The 21,349-nt window shown below is 39.6% G+C and overlaps 1 protein-coding gene across 1 annotated transcript; it reads right to left on the bottom strand.

Annotated features, from left to right (window-relative positions):
* Positions 1–910: 910 nt before the first annotated feature.
* On the bottom strand, positions 911–19,723 carry opn7a (opsin 7, group member a). The gene is made up of 6 exons (XM_056764981.1): positions 19,502–19,723; positions 8,745–8,829; positions 5,184–5,346; positions 2,938–3,065; positions 2,106–2,440; positions 911–1,729 (listed from the first exon to the last, which is right to left on the bottom strand). Exons 1-6 carry the CDS (start codon positions 19,502–19,504, stop codon positions 1,103–1,105), a joined length of 1,341 nt encoding a protein of 446 aa, XP_056620959.1. The 5' UTR covers positions 19,505–19,723; the 3' UTR covers positions 911–1,102.
* Positions 19,724–21,349: the final 1,626 nt, after the last annotated feature.

Below are 21,349 nucleotides of genomic sequence, written 5' to 3'. Positions count from 1 at the left end.
TACGAGCTCTTCTTTGGAATGAAACTGACAATGCAGTGACAGTGCAATATAATATACACAATGCAATAAAAAAAAAATGTGGGGAGAATAATATGTTCAATAGAGTTAGGTTGTCTCTGAAAACAAGATTCCACCAGCATAGAATTCACATTTTTTCAATTATTTTGGGATACAGACTCACTGGAACCCTGAATCCATACGCACAAGCAGTGTCAGATGCTATTTACAAAACAGAGCTGAAGTTTTGTTTAGATTGTCGTAGAGCGAGGAACAAATGTAATATAGCTACATTAATATATAATGATACAAACTTTGTCTTGGTTCAAGCAGGTAAACGCTTCCAGGACTATAATCTGCTATAATGAATGGCTCTGTGAAATAAGGTTTAAGGTTTGATTTCCATGGCACAAATTGATCAACTGGCAGTTGGATCAATACTTGAAGAGATTTGAATAGAGGCCTATCCAACATACAAACATCTTTCCATTTACTAAAGCAACTTTTGAGAAAATGCATTTATGTAGCTGAGACATGTTTATTCACAGCTCACTGATTTCTTTTAAAAAGTTTCAAAGGTAAAAAACTAAAACTTAAAATATTTTCAATAACATTGAAGTCCATTAAAAAAGCTTTGTTTTACAAAAAATGATAACCTTAAAAAAGCCATCATTAAAACCATTTACACACATTAGTTGCACATTAGACACGCACATCTTTTCTGTTACTTGTTGTTTAGGCGAAAGTGTGTTAGAAAGTGTGTTATTTATGTGCATATATGTAGACAACACACACAGATACAGTAAACTAAGACTGTTAATACATTAACACATGCAGTTCATTTCATTTGTTGAAAGCCAGATTAATTTTTTTTATGGCTTTGGGCTTCTGTTTTTGTAGGGTAAGTGTTTTAACTATTTTCCAAGTGAGTTTTGTAGCATTTCGTTAAATTTAGAGTCGTCCACACAACTGTTTAACCTTTTAATAACACAAAAGCTTAAAAGTGAATGCATCAACACGTTTACTATTATATGACAAGATTGTGATTAAATACTTGAATTTACTGACAGCCCTATATAAACACACCCAAGCACAGGCCCAGGTCTTATGGTTTGCCATTTTTGGCAGATTTGCCGTTAGCAGGCACCGTTTCCAAGGTGATCTCCAGACTGTCAATCTCAGAGCATTTCCGCCCCCTCACGATCACCCGCACTGACTTCCTGCCCTCCATCGACTGGCTCTTTGGTCTTCGTTCCTTCATTGAGCTGGGTTCAGGTTCGGGTTCGGTGCTATCCTGTAGAGACAGCTGCACGATGTTCACGTTGAGGGGACAGTGGTGTGGGTAGTGTTTGAACTGTTCAAATGGGTCGTTGCAGCTTTCACAAGTACAGTAGCTCGACCCTACAGCTACCTTAGGCTCAGAAACAGATTGGCCCTTGTGCCGCAGACTGAGGGCCAACGATGGCCTGTAGCTGCAGCGTGAAAAACAAAGGAAGTGGTGAACGCAAATCCCACGCAGGGAGCTCATGTCCTTCCAGAGTAGGTGGCGGAAATTGGGTTTGAGCAAGAGGTAGATGAGGGGGTTGAAAAGGGTGGAGGATTTCGCAAACATGGCGGGTATGGCGAAGGCCATGGGTGGGATGTCGTCGAAATGTCCGAACGCCGCCCACATTGACACGAATGCATATGGACTCCATGCACTGAAGAACCCTGTACATACTGCCACGCTGAGCTGGAGAAAGAGGGAGTTATGCAAGCGAGAAGAGAGAAGAAAACATTGTAGAGAAGTTCCTGAACATAATCAGGATTAGTAATGTCTGTGATCCGTACTGGTCAAAAATGTGGACACATCTACTCGTTCTTTATTATTACTATTTGCTGTGTTTCGACTAATTTAAAGTAATTAAAATAATTTAATTGAATCATTTTTTCGCCTGTTTTTTTATATTCTGTCTCTATCAGATAAAATAAACCTACCATAAAAATGTTAAAACATTATCTTTGGTTAAGCCTACATCAAGGCCAAAACCTGTTGTGAGACATACGTGAGTTAACTGTGTCCAACCTTCTGACTAGTACTGTACGCCCAAACCTCTCTTTGCACATACCTTCACTATGATGGTCTGGATGTTGCCCATGCGTGTCTTTGCTGTGATGTGCTGCTCCACAGCTCTACGGGAGTCTCGGACCGTGAGCAGTATGCGTGTGTAGGAGACGACGATGATGGTGCATGGCAGCAGGTAGCAGGCGATGAAGAGTACAGTGATGTATGAGCGGGCGATGGAGTCGTGATTGGACAGTTCCCAGTCGATACAGCAAGCCGTGCCGTAGGGTTCAGGGCCGTACCGTCCCCAGTAAGCGAGGGGGGAGCATGCAAACACGAGCGCGTAGGCCCAGGCACACCCTATCAGCACGCGACCGTGCTCGTAGCTGAACCCGTTACCTACAGGCATACAGATATACACATACACATTATAAAAGACACTGAATACACATTTTACAATGAATGCAAATTTAACAGGTGTGTGAAGGGTATGAAATTAGAATGTGCCAAATGAGACCAAACCTTGGCTTTGGCAGGAAGAAATGATACTTGCCAAACTTAAAATTCAAATTAAACTATTAACTAAAAAACATTTTTTCTCACGGATCTCTATAAACTTTTTTACCAACAAGTGGAAAAATTCAGATAATACTTATATAATGATATTAAGGTGCATGCTGACACATGGAATATTCCTTACATCAGGCATCCGAGATGGCTATTTTGGCATGGCAATAGATATAGTTTCACTTACAGAAGAGGGCCAGCTCAGGAAAAAATCATATCATATGGATAGAAATATTTGTATTTTATATAAATTACATGGTTCTTGTCCATTTTTAAGTATATATGGCTGGTAAACCAGCCTATTCTGAACCCTGTGTGTGTTTTCTTACCATGCATCGGATAACAGACTTTCAGGCAGCAAACAACGCTGAGAATAGTAAGAGTGGTCAGAGAGCAGATCCCGAACAAAACCCCACAGAAGGCGTAGATTAGACACACTGTCCTTCCATACAGCCACCTGTAACCACACACAGCGATCTTACAAACACAAGTTCTTCAGTGGCCCATGATCGACTGCTTGAGGCTGTTTACAAATGAAATGTGTAATCATACAGTGTAAAACCATAGGAAACAGATATTAGCACGGGTGCGTGAAGCTTTGTTGATTGTAAAGGGAATGGTTGGTTCCGACATTTGGTTCGTATCCAGTATAGAGATTGACTGGTAAAATCAGAATATTGCTATTTGGTTTCTGCTGAAAATATACATAGATGTTTTACTAAAGAACAGGAAAATAAAAAGCCCATGTTAAATGGTTTGAAACATTAAAATATATGTGACACTGGACTACTAAACCAGTCATAAGTAGCAATGGTATATTTGCAGCTATATTCAAAAATATAAAATGATGGATTATTCTTTTATGGCAAAAATCATTAGGGTATTAAATTCAAACTCATATAGCACTTTTAACAATTTTCATTGTTGAAAAGAAGTTTACATCATATTTAAAAAAGGGTAAAATTAAAGACAGTATGGTATTAAGATAAATAGTATAATTGCAAGTTTCTTCTTACCAACGGCCTGCTGCAGCGCCTCTACTGGACAACTTTAAAAGCAATTTTCTCAATATTGAGTTTCTGTTGCACCCTCAGATTCCAGATTTTCAAATAGTTGTATCTCAACAAACCATGTATCAATGTAAAACTCATTTATTCAGCAAATCTCAATTTCAAGATAGTCACCTTATATAAATAACTTATCTATGCTTTTGTTTGCTGTTTTAGTCATTTACGTGAGCGCAAATCTTAATGCTACAGCTTATAATGATATTCTAAAGATTTGTGTGCTTCTTACTTTATAGCCACAATTTGGGGAGTGGACTTGAAAAGATAGATTCAGTCTAGTGTAAAAGACCATCACTAGTTTGCATAAAGTCGAGACCTGAACCCAGCTGAACACCTTTGATTCAAACACTCATCAAGCAAAGCCATCAATGATTTTAACACAAAGCTACAGTCATTTCAGAACAGAAATTAGTATAAGTATTCAAATCTAAACTTACATCACATGACAGCAGTTTGAAGTTACTGATAGCTACGCTCAGTTACATTCCCTGGTTATAATATTCCTCTGTTGTCTGATATTGCTCACAAAATAAAAACAAATTGGACAGTTTCAGCACATGACATTTCCTAAATCACAACTAATAAATTCTCCATATTCTTCATAAACATTGTAACTTTTAGTCAAGGTTACTGAGTGCAGCTGCGAGACGTCAGAGGAGATCTGGCCCTCCCGGCTGAAACTAGTTTCTACCGAGGTTTTATTTTCTCAATTTATTTTTCATTGGAGTTTGGGTTCCTCGCCACAGGGCAGTGCTGGCTTGCTCACCCGAAGACTGCATTTATTAGATATTTCCTAGAAAGATCTTTCTTGTTCTATAAACACCCTGTTTTACCTTTTCTGTGTTTTTCAGTTTTCTTATTGTCTCCTGTAAAGTTGCTTTGGAACAATGCACATTGTGAAAAGCGCTATACTGTAAATAAAATAAAATTGAATTGAACAAGAACTGTTGTAACAAAGATGGAAATAAAATTCTTTAATATGGTATAGAATTAATATTTGTTTTGATAGGAAATACTGGAATAGATAAACTTGTTTATTAGAAGGGGTGTCTCAATACTTTTGTTCATATAGTGTATACCGTATATCTGACAAAGCATGAGGATGAGTAAATTTTCATTTTTGGCTGAACTATTTCTTTAAACCTTTATTTTTTTAAGAATAACATCTCAGACACTACAGATTCTGTGTGAAGTGGTTGCAGTTGTTATCACAGTAAATAACAGTCTGACACTGAAGACTGTGGCCTGGATTCATGTGAGATGTTTTCTTTGTGAATGTGAGAAGCTGTTGGATTCAGCCTGTCTTTATTCTTTCTATGTCTGCACACATCATTATTCTTTATAAGTTTGTGGACAGATTCCACTTGATGGAGTACTTAACTGTGACCATGAGCCTGTAGAGGCTCAATAGATCATTTCCCACTATCACTGCTTTGTGTTAGTCAAAACCAAAATTAATATCACCCTCTTTCTTGTCTTTCATATAGTTTCTTCAGATAAAGTCATACCTGTGGGCGAGGCTGGATGTGACAGCGAGGGGGTACAGGCTGACGGTCATGCCCAGGTCACTGATGGCCAGGTTTATAATAAAGAACTCAGCTGGTTTCAAGAGGTGCTTCTTTTTGTAGGACACATAGAGCAGCATGCTGTTTCCGCAGAGTGAACATACTCCTACAAAACACATAAACTGTGTTATGAACATGTGCAATGATGAATTTTAGTGCAGAACCATTTTTCATTTCAACCAACATATTCATTTAGATAATCCTAATAAAGTTGCAGAAAATACATTTGGTATCATATGTTCCAGAAATGAGGTTGTGTAAATATTTGAGACTTGATCACAGTAACTTTTGACATCTTTTTAGGAATAAGCTGATGACTTGAAACAAGCAAAGAAATAAGCCCTCTCGATTTTTTTCAGCGGGGCTTTCCATAAACAAAATTGTTAAAGATACAAAATATTCTAATATTGATGTCATGAAAGTTAAAGGTTTGTGTAACATGTATTTACTGCTTAATAGATATTGCCTCATAGCTGTATCTTGCTCATGATTATTTTAGATTGAAGCTGAAAATTCAAATGGGATTTTTACTTTTATAACAATAACTTGAAGAAATATTCAGACTTTAGGATTAATAAACCACCAGGTTTCTCACACTAGATTACATCAGGAAATAAAAGGATTATAAATGATTTTCAGGTCTATTAAACTCAACTGACAGAACTTTCACTTGACTCTGGCTTTTGAACACAAAACTAGTATCCTGTAAGGAGATCTCATTAAATTTACAACTATGGTGTCTAAAATGCTCTCTGATCCCTTCCTTCAAGGCTTTGATGAATGCAACTTTGAAAAGAGTCCATTCAACACTAAAATATGCACGCAACACATAAAGAACAGTCTCATTCCATTACATATGGCTGACATGTCAATTACACAGCTCAGAAATAAATAAGGAATAAATAATAATAATAATTGGTTTCATTTACAGTATATAGTGCCGTCCTCTAAGAGTATTAAGTGGGGAAGGTGGGCGTCCTGGAGGCTGGTGCAGGGAACACAGGACATGGTGGGATGGGAGGCCTCCAGGACGATATACCTGGCTCGGGAAGCCTGGAGGGCGCCGGCCGCTCGGGAGGCCTGGAGGGTGCCGGCCGCTCGGGAGGCCTGGAGGGTGCCGGCCAATCGGGCCATCCCACCCGTATGGCGCCCTCCCAAAAAATATGGAAGGCCGGACGGGACCGGCTGGAAGGCCTCTGGAAGGCCGGACGGGACCGGCTGGAAGGCCTCTGGAAGGCCGGACGGGACAGGCTGGAAGGGCATTGGAAGTCCGGATGGGACCACCTCGTGGGGCTCTGGAAGGCCGGACGGGACCGGCTCCGAGAGCAACAAATAGCCGGACGGGACCGCTCGAGGGGAACTGGAAGGCCAAACGGAACCGGCTCGGAGACGACTGGATTACTGCGGGCTCTGTCTTCGGTGGAGGACTCCGGGGTGCGGTGAGTTGGGTCGCTCAACAAGTGTTTGGATGAGGCTGATAAACTCCCCAACGGGTCCGTCCCTAAACTCGGGCTCCAGACACCGAATGAGAGTCATCATCCAACCCCATCACTAAGCACGTGTTCAGGGAGCGATCGTCCCAACTAACCTGATGGCTTAGCAAGATCATTCTAATAAATAATATCCAATTAATAAATAAGCAAATGCAGTCTCCCGGTGAGCAAGCCAACACTGCCCTGCTGTGGCGAGGAACCCAAACTCCAATGATTGATTAATGGAGAAAAAAAACCTCGGGAGAAACCAGGCTCAGCTGGGAGGCCCAGATCCCCTCTGACGTGTCACAGCTGCACTCAGTCACCCCGACCAAAAGCCGTGCAGGTTCAACCCGGTCCCACTCCACGATCGACACCAGAAAACAGAGGAACAACCAGGGAAAATAGTAATGGCATGTTGTAGCTTTATTCCTCTGTTGTCCGACATCGACCACAAAACAAGGCCAAACCAGACCCACACAGCCCCAGCAGATGAATCCCCACAACCAATGAGCCCCCCCACTCCCAACAAACACCCACCCAACAACCTCCAATCAGGGCCACTGAATGCAGCTATAACTTCAAACTGCTGACATGTGATGTAAGTTTAGCTTTAAATAACAAGTATTGTAAGTAGTCCGTCTTTGCTCTTGGTTGGGGATGTAGTGGTCTGAGCTGGGATGTTCAGATGGTTGTATTTTTCTTGGGTGGTGGTGGAATCACCTTAGATGGAGCTGGGATGGTCAGTCAGTCTGCAGCTGTAGCTGGCCTAATCTCTAGTTGGGGATGGGCATATGTCAATCATCTGGACCTGGCGGAATTTCTCACTACCTCGGGGTGGGCATCCCGAGGCGGAGGCAGAAGGAGAATAATTAGCATAGCTGCTGTTCATTAACTATGCATTAAGTGAAAGCTTGGCTGAAAAGATGTGTCTTTAATCTAGATTTAAATTGGGAGAGTGTGTCTGACCCTCGAATAGTATTAGGAAGGCTATTCCAGAGTTTAGGTGCTACGTATGAGAAAGCTCGACCCCCTTTGGTGGATTTAGTTATTCTAGGTGTTTTCAAAAGTTTTGAGTTTTGAGATCGTAGAGAGCATGATGGGTTGTAATGTGATAAAAGCTCAGTTAAGTAAGTAGGGGCTAAACCGTTTAAAGCTTTAAATAAAATAACTGTGTGCATTAGTCAATGTACTGGACAACCATGTGCGCAATTTCCTGGAACAATAAATTGTGGCACCCAGAGAAACGGGATATAAGTGAAATGTTTATGAAGGACAGAAGGACAACTGTAGCCAGCAGTGTTTGCTGTTGGAGCAATAGCAGCAAAGTAATTTGTTACAAAGTAGACTGTGGGTATAAGTATCGTCTGTCCCAATTTTGAGGGCTTTCTTCTACATAAGCAAATCAAGCTCTGAAACAGAGCATCCAATGTGTTCAAATGTGTGCAATTCATTCTTACTGAATTTCCACCAACACTTGGCGGCTCTGAAAACCACAAATCCAAACTGTGTGGATGTGTAAATGTGCTTGCATAAACACTCGCATCACAACCCCATCAGAACACACTGTCTGAAGGTACTGAGAATACAGAACTACTGCGATGTCTGAGAATATTTTTCACTACCTTCAGTATGGATCAGAGTACATCGAATACTACAGTACTTAAAAGTATACCTAAATGAAATTTGTTTTATCATACTCACCCTAACCATAAACCCTGGTCCCCATTGACTTTAAAAGCCAAAAAAACACAGAGAGACTTCCCTCAATATCGTCACATACAAGTCGCATACAAGTTTTGAAAAATAAGAATGAATGATTGAAAACAGAGTTTGTGTTTTTGCGTGAACTATCGTGATGTACACTTTCCTTAGTAGCTTTCTTTAAGGGATTTAGTTGCACACATAGACCTAGTTCTTCTGGAATGCTTCCCCCTTGAATTTTACTGGCGACCATATTATCACCATTTACACATACACTGTATGCACTTGCTCACATTAGATGAATATATAAATGAATTGATTATCTTACCAAACAAGGAATAAACCACGCCCACTGCGATGTCAGCAGCCACTGGTATGTTGGACTGGAAGGTGCTGTTGTCCAGTCCTTGCATCTGCAACAATCACACAAACAGAGTTTATTCACCCTTTTATTATAATTCTACAAATTCTATAAATATAATTCTATAAATCTTTTTTTTATTTAGTTTGTTTAATATTCAGGTGGTTAAGACTTTGAACATCGTTGTGGGGACCTGTGTGAGTCAAAGTGTGTGATGCAATGTACTATAAAGGCTGAGTTGGGTCAACTGTTGTTCATTTGCCTCTCTGGAGAGAGTAATAATCCAGCACCTACACTCCATTCTTGTTCTACAAATCCATACAATGACTAAAAGGGCATTTTCTTTACGTCTTTACACATATATTTCTTTGAGATACCAAGATAAAGATAAATCATATTGTGATTTTGAACACATATTTATGACAAAAAATACACAGTATATAAGATTTTAAATTTAAATACGCTGCATTTGTGTGTAAACTAAAAAAATTCACACAGACCGAACAGATGGTTAGATGTTAATTCAAATGTATTTATATAGTGCTTTTTCACAAGTTTACATTGTTTTAAAGCAGCTCCACAAGGAAATAAAGAAATAAATGTATTATATACATATGGTACAAAATACAAGTGCATTGGCTTTAACGACCATAAAAAGGTGACATATCACAAGACAAAGAAAGAACATTGTATTCTAGGCTATTATAAAAAGGTGCTAGATGTGTTTCAACTATTTTTTTAAATAACATACCTGGCTTCACTTTATAATATTTCTGCACTTACCCTCAGGCTAAAGAGAGTGTAAGATCGTTACAAACATAAAAATGCAGTCACTGTAGGTTGCCGAGGCAAGCTCTTACAGGTGGGTATGTCCATACACAGCCAAGAGATGCATAGATCTGTATTATTTTACATTTCATTGCAAGCAGACACTTCCTGATTTAAAAAAATTGCTTGCGTGCTGTGAATACGGTGGAAACCTCTTCTATGGACTGACATAACCAGTGTTGGGTGAAACTAGTTACTAAGTAATTAGTTATTGTAATTAAATTACTTTTCCCTTTAAAAAAGTAAGGGATTACTCTTCTTTTTTCTGTAATTTAATTACAGTTGCTTCTGATGTAATTGAACTAAATACTGCGTAAAATATATACAATAGTGGAAATGACGTCAAAAATACAAGTCTAATTTTAAATATATATTTTTTATGTATCTGTCAGGGTTTGAGAGGCAAAAGAACCCAGATGCAGGCAGATGATGATGACGGTTTTATTTGAACACAAAACAGGATCAAAATAAAAGCTCACAAGCCTCTCAAACCCTGACAGAATGAATGACCCATCACTAAACCCAGTAGGCAGTATAAACTGTTTGCGATCCCGCCAGGCGCGCCACCTCTGCAGTATCCGCCAAGGAAATGACGACCTGGGGACCTATGTGGATAGGTTCCTGGATGCCGCAAAGGAGGTGGTCTTTGGGGAGGCGGAATTGGCCGTGTTGTTCAGCCACAACGGTTTTATTTGAACACAAAACAGGATCAAAATAAAAGCTCACAATGGGGGGTGAAAAAGACAAGGCTAAATAATATATAAAACAACAAGAAACGAAAAGACTTCCCACGAGGGGGCAAAAACAAAATCAAAACAAATCGACACAGCGTCACAAAACAACAGGCAAGGCACGGTATTCACAGAGAAGGTAATGCACAGGTAAGGCAAGACACAACACGGTACAATACAAACAAAGTACAATGAAGGAGCACAGGACAATGAACACGAGGAGGTTTTAAAACGAGACTGACAAAGGATAATTAACAAGGGGCAGGTGTGGGTAACTAATCACATATGGGAAGGTAACAAGGAAACGAGATGGCGGGAACACGGACGCAGACCGGAGAGAGAGTATAGAAGAGCACTAGGTAAACTATGCTCTCTCTTCACACGCGACCTGGGGTTCTGCCATGGCTCTGCCCCAAGACCAAGAATAGACATGACAAGATGTCGGAACCATGACATAAGCCCCGCCTTAAAGAACACCTCGTCAAGGGGAAGACTAATGAGACAAGACTGACTGGGTAACAGACAAAACAAGGTGAAACATGGCAAACAAGATTAAGGGCAAACAAGAGTACAAGATAATAGGCTTGGGGTGCTACAACAAAAACAACAAACAAGGGAGGGATGGCGAGGGCTAACAAGAGTACATGGGGGTTTCAGAAGGGTTTTGGCTAGGTTGGGGCGGGACAGTCTTAGACCTGGGCGGCACTCGGCAGTGCGAAGCCCCGGAGGGCTTGACAGGAGGAGTTCTGGGGGGAGCAGTCTTGGTCCCCGGCTGGAATGCCGGGCTGGCACCCGAATGGAATGTCGGGCTGGCTCCCGAATGGAATGTCGTGCTGGCCCCCGAATGGAATGTCGGGCTGGGCCCTGAATGGAATGTCGGGCTGGGCCCCGGCTGGAATGTTGGGCAGGCCCCTGGCTGGACAACTGGCTGCATGCCGGATTGGACCCCGGCTGGAATGCCGGACTGGACCCCGAATGGAATGCCGAATTAGACACTGGAACACGGACTGGAAGGCCGGCTGGCTCACGGACTGGATTGCCGGCTGGCACACGGACTGGATCGCCTGCTGGCACACGGACTGGATCGCCGGCTGGCAAACGGACTGGATCGCCGGCTGGCACATGGACTGGACCGCGGCTGGGAAGTGCTCTCTGGCGGCTGGGCTGCGCTCTCTGGCGGCTGTACAGGACTTGCGACCACCGGACTTGGATTCACCGGAACTGGGACCACCGGTTGCTGGACCGGACTGGGTGCCGATTGCTGGACCGGACTGGGTGCCGATTGTCGGACCGGACTGGATGCCGGTTGCTGGATCGGACTGGGGACACGACATCGAAGTCCAGCGGTCTCAGCATCCTCATCTCCGCCGGCAATAGAGGATTCCTGAGGCCGTGGCTGAACAACACGGCCAATTCCGCCTCCCCAAAGACCACCTCCTCTGCGGCATCCAGGAACCTATCCACATAGGACTCCAGGTCGTCATTTCCTTGGCGGATACTGCAGAGGTGGCGCGCCTGGCGGGATCGCAAACAGTTTATATTGCCTACTGGGTTTAGTGATGGGTCATTCATTCTGTCAGGGTTTGAGAGGCAGAAGAACCCAGATGCAGGCAGACGGGGATGACGGGTAAACAAAGGTTTTATTTTAACACAAAACAGGATCAAAATAAAAGCCCACAATGGGGGTGACAAAGACAAGACTAAATAATATCTAAATCGACAAGAAACCAAAATGAGGGGGCAACAACTAAATCAAAACAAACCGACACACATCACAAAACAACAGGCAAGGCATTTACAGATAAGAAATGCACGGGTAAGGCAAGACACGACACGACACGGTACAATACCAACTAAAGTACAATGAACGAGCACAGGACAATGAACACGAGGATTTTTTAAAGGGAGACAGACAAAGGGTAATTAACAAGGGGCAGGTGTGGGTAATGAATCACATATGGGAAGGTAACAAGGAAACGAGATGGCGGGAACAGGGACGCGGACCGGAGAGAGAGTTTAGAAGAGCGCTAGGTAAACTATCGCTCTCTCTCCACATGAAACCTAAGGCTATGTCATGGCTCCGCCCCAAGACCAAAATAGACATAACAAGATGGCGGAACCATGACAGTATCCTTTGTATACTTTGGTCATTTAATAAGAATAATTTATGCAGTTATTTGAATGAATTAAACAAGTTTCATCCTTGAATCAATGGTAATCAAGGTTGATATCATAGAATATAGGAAGCAATTAATAATAAGTAATGAAAAACTTTTTGGAGAGAGTAATTTGCACAGTAATCTAATTACACTATTGAATATGTAATAAGTAACTAGTAATTCATTACTTTTTCAGAGTATTTTACCCAACACTGGACATAATCTCATGGCAATATCAGCAAATCTGTATGATTTGGATTCTTATCTCATTTATGCATTTTTGCTAAATCTGCTTGCCAACCAGTGACTGTTATGGGGTGAAGCAACATGCTTGATTCTGTCTAAAAAATATGTTTTATCTTGCAATTTCAAAATTAAAATACAAAATTACCACCTCGTAAAATATTTACATTTGCCTGTGAGATAAGGTTAAATAAAAACGCTTTTATGCAATTATTAGTGTATAAGACCCAATCCCTTAATTCACTGCACAGAAAAGTTAATTACATCAGGTATTCACATGACCAAAGACCAAATGCTAAACCCCAGAGCTAATGTAATGAGTGCCAAGTGAATAAATTAACAAAACTAGATATTCCTCTGAAATTACTTTATTTCACACCTGTAATACACGATTTTTCAAGCGACCGGCCTGGGGTATTTGATGACGTACATCTATAAACTTCCTTTGCATTAAGTTTTTTTCTTACACCATGTCTGCTGTATGGAATGAGACTGCTAGAGATCATGTATGAAGGCATAGAGCCACATTAATGACAACAGGGCAGAGGCAGTCAAGCAGAACTGTAAATGCATGTGGTTTAACACACAAGAGATCAGCTCCTGGTATGGCGAGCATGTGACTCAAATGATAAGACTTAAAGGCCAAGATAAAAATAAATAGAAACGCAGAAGTATGAAAAACTAGCTATAGACCAGGACAAAGCCTATCATAAACTAATACATATTGTTATGTGTTCAGTTTTTTGGTAGATGTATATATTTGTACAAACCAGCTTTATCAATGACCCGACTTGTTTTTTACACGTTGACCATCTTGAGCATGAGAAGACAGCACGTTTAACATTGTAACGAAGTCAGAATGCATGATTCATTGTTGCAGCAAACCTTTAAACATTTTAGAATCTTCTTACAAAATTTGACAAAAATACAATTGTGCAACACTGTAAAGGCCCTGGTCATTCTTGCATTGATTTCATGCGCATGAATAAGCATGAATGCGACAGAGAGGAAACGCAAGCCTGTCCAAGGATATTATGCATTTCGCTGGGTTGCAAAGTTAAATTTTGGTGAACTTATTAACATAAATAAGTGAGACCAATAGAAGATCAAAAGGTCACAATGTGACCTCTCGGTAGAGAAATTTAAAAGACGATGGAATCACTCCGGCCCATTTTTGCAGAACCGTCCAAACGAAATTTGTATGTTCAAAGTCTAGTGTAACCGAAGTCTTTTCTTACAAAATTTTGAACATTGGTAAATTGTAAAATAAATTGAAACATATAAATCTATTTGGATTAGATTAGTTTTCCCATTTTTCTCTTTAATGTAAATACATTTAAAAGTGTAAAATAGTTTTCAGAATTTACTTGTAAAGTCAATTTGATTGTCGTAAAGTTGCCGCAAACAACAGTGTCAAATATTGCTTTTTTACATTACAAAACTAACATTTTATTTAAAAAAAAATGCGTTCAGACTAGGTCTGAAAATGGATAAAAAGCAGCCATTGAAAGCCCAGAATAGCTGGGAATTCCTTCAAGACTGTTTAAAAAAGAATCTCAATGTGATACCTCAAGTGGCTAGCAGATATAAAGCAGAAAGAAAAAAAGATATATATTTCTGCAAATTCTAGGTAAATAATGAAGGTGCTAAAAATGAAACAGTTTAGATTTTTTTGGAGGGATTTTTTTAGTTTACAACCAGTGCCACAAAACAAGAGTTGTGAGATACTTTGATCTCACACTGACAAAGAAGCATGATCCATGAGGATGTCAATAATTCCAAACAATTCCACACGATCTACTGTATATGCAAAAAACCAAGTGGGACAGACAGCAGCATGTGACAATTTTAGCTAAATTTCAAGATGTTGTGTGGTGTGATTACAGCACTGACTACATTTACAGCAGCGTTTTGTCTGTGGATTGATAGGAAGATAACATGAATCTGTATTTTCTGTGTTCATTTTTAAAGGGAAGAGTATGTCAAATGGATTACATTTACAGCATGTAACCTTTAATATGTTAAAATGTTAAAACGCACAATCATTAAATATCAATGATTGAAGCAACTACGCAATTTAACCAAACAAAGACCTTTGTGCCATGAACAAGGTAACCAACTGCAGTCAACAAAACATGTTATATACTGAAGGTAGACTTACTTGAACGGGCAGTCTTTATAGAAAAACTCATTCGACCTCCAACTGTGACTGAAAGATGTCAGAAAGTAGTCCAAGAAAGGCATAATTGCTTTCTTGCTTTTATGACAACAGTGGAAGAAAAAGACATCTGGACACCTTGTAAGAAGCGCTCAATGAACTTCAATGCATGAAGATCAACTTAGAAGCGAGTGTGTTTTGAGAATCACTGAAATGTTCAACAGCACATTCAATCCTTCCAATGGAAGTTTATGGGAGTGACAACACTAACTCCAAAACACGACATTATTCAATAGTTCTGATTTCAGTTATTGTGGAAAAATATTAATTTAAAGAATGAGAATATATAAAATTTGATGAAAACGGAAGCTGTGTGTGCCATGATTTCCTCTGCACTCATCACACTTAGCCTACCAGAAATATAGACTTTCTGTACTGCTAATTTTGCATTAGCAAGTGTTAGCATGGGAGCTACATCGGCATTGATCCTGACGTTACCCCTTTTGAAACAAACAGCATATGCTGGTTTTTATTCTGGATTGCTGGTTTGTACTGGTTAAAGCTGGTCGTGTGCTAGTTAAAGCTGATCTTTAGCTGGTTTAAGCAGGTCAAACCAGCATCAAAACATATCTAACCCAGTATTTGATGGTTTGGTATGTTTCGATGCTGGTTTGCTGGTTTAAGCTGGTCATGTGCTGGCACAAGCTGTTCCTTAACTGGTCATGTGCTGGTCCATAGCTCATTAAATCAGATCAAACCAGCATCAACACATTACCAACCCAGCATTTGCTGTTTTTTCAACGGGGACAAGATGATCCATAAACAAATATGGGGTTAAAATAAATAAACAGTGCTGGAAATGGCAGAGATTCACGGGGGGACTCAAGTTGGGGACATTTTTTATCATTTTAACCACAGATGCAGAATATGCCACTTTATTTATCTATAAAATGTGCTTTTTGTTCTTATTATATATAAAATAAAGAAATTCTCTACATTTTGAGGTGGAATGTATAAAAACAAGAATGATTTTGAAGGTAAATATGATCAGACAAATTACAACCGCAAAAGTTTTCACCTCATCTGGCATATGACTGGCATCAGCCTTCCCATTTCAAATGATTTCAATCTTTAACCTGTTTCTCCAGTCAGTAGCTATACAGTAATCTCCACAGGATTTATCAGTGAAATTTTACATTGGTACAGCAGACTGATGCAAACTGATGAATAATCTAGCACTGCTTACTGGCACTGACAGCTTTCACCGACAGTTCTGTTGAGCTGATGATGCCATTCAATTTGACATATGCAACAGAGGAGTCTTTGTCTCGATACATACATCTCTGCACAGTGGTAAATCCCAGAATTTACTTGCAGTTTTATCACCAGCTTAAACTGTGAAAGTCTCGGCAGGAAGATGAAGAGAATCAGTCAACCAAACAGTCATACATTGATTACAAACTCAAGAACAAAGAAATAAACATATGGATGCAGTTCCTACAAAAAGCCACACCACATCCTTTCTACATTAACACACACGTCTATAGGGGATTGGTCTAGTTATTACTGATTTAATAAGAAAGAGCCTAAACACACTCTTTGTTAGATTGAGTAAAATCTTCCTGCCCCAGATCCCTATCGGGTATACATTCACACATCAATCTTCTTCTCCTCTTTCTCTTCTTGCTTTTCCCTTCTTGCATCAGGTATTGTCTCCAATAACATTGTGTAGCACTTCTTATATTGTTTAGGATAAATAGCTTCACTGTTTTCCTCAGATAAAAGCATCTGTTAAACGCCTAAATGTAATTTTAAATGTGTTTGCAACCCTCCACAGGACAACTGAAAAGGAGATAAAAAGTGTGTGTGTTAACAGTATTGTATACAAATATAGAAACTCTGGAATGCATACAATCACCATAGACACATGCAGTCCCATCAACATTTACGTACATATCGTTCAACCGATGTGTTTTTCATTAGATGATTTTTAAAGAGACACTATACCCAAAAATAAAAATGCTGTCATCATTTTTAATACTTACTTTAAACATTTAGTACACTTAAAAATAAGGCACAGTAAACTGTATTCATATGAAGGAATTTTCCATATTAATTTGTTGCTCCTGTACTGAAAGATTTGCTGTATCGTGTTGTGAGTTAATGGAACAAAAGATAACCAGTGCATTTTTTCGTTTTTTTACAGTGCATAAAACCTTCTACATGAAGATAAACATTTTAAAGAATATACTAAAGAAAGTTGCACCATCTTATATTGCAATGAATCGCATTTAGCTGTGAATACTTTGTGCACTCATCATTGAATGCTTCTACAACTTTCAGCAATGTCACAACATCTTTTGTTTCCATACAGGGTAACAATTATTTTGTGTGGAGATCTTTTTTTTATTAATGTTGTGAGAGTCAAACCATCGTCTAAATCCTTCTCCAGCACATCTTTAAGACTTTCAGTGTGTTTAAGGTCAGGACTCTGTGTCAGACAATTCATTACTCACACTCCCTGAACCACTCACAATTTGAGTCCAATGAATCTACCATTGTCTTCGAATATGCCTGTACCATCCAGAAAATCTCCACTGATAGCAAAACACGGTCCCGGTCATGTCATTTTTTGAGTCTACACCAATTACAGCAACCAAAAATGAGTGCATCGGCAAGATGCATTAGATTAGATGGGTGGTTCTTAGCTTAAACATATTAAAGTGATAGTTCACACCAAAATATACATTCTGTCATCATTTTTTCACCCTTGTGTTGTTTAAAACCTGTATGTGACTCTTCTGTGGAACACAAAAGAAGATCATTTGAAAAAGGTTGAATGAAGAGTCAACAGGGGCCAATGGTTATCTTCTTAAAATAAATAAAGTTATTTTGGAATGACATACGGGTAAGTAAATCGCATTATAAAATGGTCAGTTCTGGTCCTTGATTCTGATTGGCTGAGCCGAGTTCTAAGCCGTTATAAAATACCCCGATTTATTATGGCTGACCGCATTACATAGCCAAAATATAATTTTATTTACATAATTTTTGGAAACCTTGCTACGCATATGGAATAAACGTTTTATAAAAGAAATAAGCCCAGCGAAGCAGTGGGTTACAGAGCATTTTATAACAGCCAGAGGTTTTTAGGCTTAGCTGTAATAAAATGCACTGTAACCCACTGCTTCTTGGTGCTTATTGCATTATTATTGAGTAAACGGTCCTTTTAATCTCTTCAATAATAAAGAAGTATAAAATATAGACTCCTATTTACTTACATGTGTTATATCTGCTGTATTCTGAAGCCGAACAAACATCTTCTTTCTTGATCCGCGAGTTAAATTTGAGAAAATGCATTACAGATATTTTATAGATGCTAATATTTTTCAGATATATGAGAACAGATTTTTTTTCAACCTGTTTTTCACCAAACTATTGTATGACTTTAGAAAACGTATTAATAAAATATTATAACGTAACATCTGATACTCTACTATAATAGAGTTATCTGCACTTTCCCCTTTTTGAAAGATTGACAGTTCTAGTCCATCTAGTCCGTTATTGTAAGGAAAAGAGGGGAGTGGGGATCATAATTCTCTTTCTGAGCACATCTTTGCCCCTCCCATCAACACGCTTAACTCATTAATATGATAGAGTAACCTGCTGAAACCCCAATTAACAACATACTGTGCTTATTATAAGTGTCAATCATTATCTCCGTCATCTAGCTCAAAGTAAATACAGCAGTTTTACCAGGTAGGCTATTAAAAGAAGTTGTTATATGAGGTATTACATTATAAACATAGCAGAATGTAATGACCTAAATTAAGTGTCTAAAAAGCTTTAAATTGTATTTTGATGAGTTCCATATATAGCCTTAAAGCACATCAATGTAATTTTGTAATACACTGTTTAAGCAATTTATGTTCGTTAGCCCAATAAACTGAAGTAGGGGCTCCAGTCTGGAACGAGTGAAGTGGAAACAAATTTCTGTACTCAAATGCCAGCCCTCTCTAAACGGATGGATGCTGAGTTAATGCCACACTTAAGTTAAGTGTAATAAGAATATGGAAAGTAAAAACACACGTTTTCGGCAGTTTTAGCTTATAGTATGACGACTCTATACGACGTGAGGTTTCTAGAAAAAGAAAAAAATCTTGGTTAGTTTGTTTTAAAACACAAAATTGTTTTTGCATTGTGAACGACAAAAGGATGTAAAAAGATTCGTAACACATAAAAGGGTCTTCAGTTTCTTTAATTCACTAAAATGACCGAAGCCTGTGACATTTGTATCACATGAGTTTGCGGGAATCCATCACAACTAAACAACAAGTATACTGTATGAAGCATGACAAAATCCACAATGGGGTACAAAACTGAAAGCGCAACAACCATTACTTCTGGCGAACAGCGGAGCGCAAACCGCGCATCTCCTCCGTTCCACAGCTCTCAAGTGTCACAGCTCCAAACTCTCGGATTCCTGCCGCTTCGCATCTTATTTATCCACATGCATCACTGTTTGATTACCGAGAAATTTCATCAACGCAAAGTGGGTTCACACAACGTTTACTCATCATCTCCCAAAATCACTCTCCTCCTTACCATTAAACCCGCCAGCCTCGCCTCTCCTTCGGAAGCCAAAGGGATTCCTCCGCTTGTTGCGTAATGTATCCGCGGTTCATTTGTCAACGCTCGGCCGATCGGACCCACGTCGCGGTGGCACGCGCAGTCGAGTGGATGCGCGTGGGAGATAGGGAGACAGTTGATCCGTCAACGCGCAATGAGTTTTTCTACGCACGGGGGTGTGCCAAAACGTGCAGGTGATCCCGGGTGTTAAAAGTGGTGCACAGCGAATTGTGAATGACTCCCCTTTCTGTGAAGGAGCAGTTGTACAAAATCCCTGAACCTGGTTAACCAGCAGAGCTTTGACGACTTCTACTACCTTTACGCGCACAGTAACTGAATTTCTATTAGGTAAAGTTCAGCTTTCGTGATATGTTAATGAAACCTTTTTTTGGGGGTAGAGAGGATATTTGAAAAAAATTGTCATGATCACCTTTACAACGATTTTATCTACATTTTCACTTATTTAACATGAGATAAAATAGCTTTTAGCATTTAATAATAATGAAAACAGTATTTTGAAAAGCCCCAAATAACCCTTTATAACAAAAGTAATGTGCAAATCTGCTTTTTAACATTTAACCTATAAATACATAAGATACATAAGAACAAAAAATATTTAAACTAACGTCAAGAAAGACATTAAGAATGCCAGAAAATGTAAAGAATAAGCGATAGGTCATATTTTTCTATTGTGTACATTGGTTGCTTCTAGGCAGCTACTTTAAGGGGGTGATCTATAAAACTGACATCTAAATTATATTTTAAAAAAATCTACAATGACCACAATAAAATTCTACATTCTTTCAAAAAGGGAAATGCCTTAGAAAATGTACCTCTGTTTAGCTGCGCAAACTCACGGGTGCGCGTACAAAAAACTGCTAGTTTAGGAACGAGCTTTTATCCCGAGGCGCGCGGACAGACACATCCAGAAGATGGCAGCTGTTACAAAACATTAAGTTGAGCGCAACCATGCAATACTGCATTTAGTTAAAGGATAGTGCCCGAGATAAACACCAGAGTGAAAAGGAAAAGTGATTTGGATGCACGGGAAAAAATTTGACTCAATCCGGTTTCTGTATATTTTACTGTAGCTCATCAAGGTCATGAGTTTCAGTCCAAGGCTACACACAAACTGATAAAATGTACAGCTCGCACTGTAAATTGCTGTTGATAAATGTGCCTATCCAGTGCATAAATGTAGGAAACCAAATAGACAGTATAACTCATATCAAATCATTGGGCTGACAATGACAAAGACATTGGACAAAGAATCTAGTACAATCGGGCCAAGAACACAAAACAAAGGAAATTAGAGTTGCAAAGAAGAGCTAAACTAAAATGCTGGAAAACCAGTTTTCAGGAAACGACCCGGTCTCGATGTGGAAAGCCCTGAAAGTTATTACAAACTACAAGACACCATCCCCTAGCACTGAGGCAAATCAACAGCTTGCTGATGACCTGAATGAGCTTTACTACAGATTTCAAACCCTTGGTCTCTCATCCCACACTGACCACCTCTCTACACAGCCATCAACACCTCCTGCTACATCCCTCTCCTCACCTTCTTCACTTCAGATCAGTGAAGATAATGTATGTCCGGACTTCAGGAAACAAAAGTGAAGGAAAGCATAGAGGCCTAGACAGTATTTCACCAGCCTATCTGAAATCCTGTGTTGACCAGCAGCCCTCCATTGTTTCACAGATCTTTAACAGATCGCTGGAGCTGTGCAAAGTCCCTTCTTGCTTCAAACGCTCCATCATTACTCCCATCCCTAAGCAATCCAAAATCACAGGATTTAATGATTACCGAACCGCTGCCTTAAC

This window comes from Triplophysa dalaica, chromosome 13 (assembly GCF_015846415.1).
Source record: "Triplophysa dalaica isolate WHDGS20190420 chromosome 13, ASM1584641v1, whole genome shotgun sequence".
Lineage (NCBI taxonomy): Eukaryota > Metazoa > Chordata > Actinopteri > Cypriniformes > Nemacheilidae > Triplophysa > Triplophysa dalaica.
Note: the sequence above shows the minus strand (reverse complement) of the source record. Positions and strands in the feature narration are given on the sequence as shown.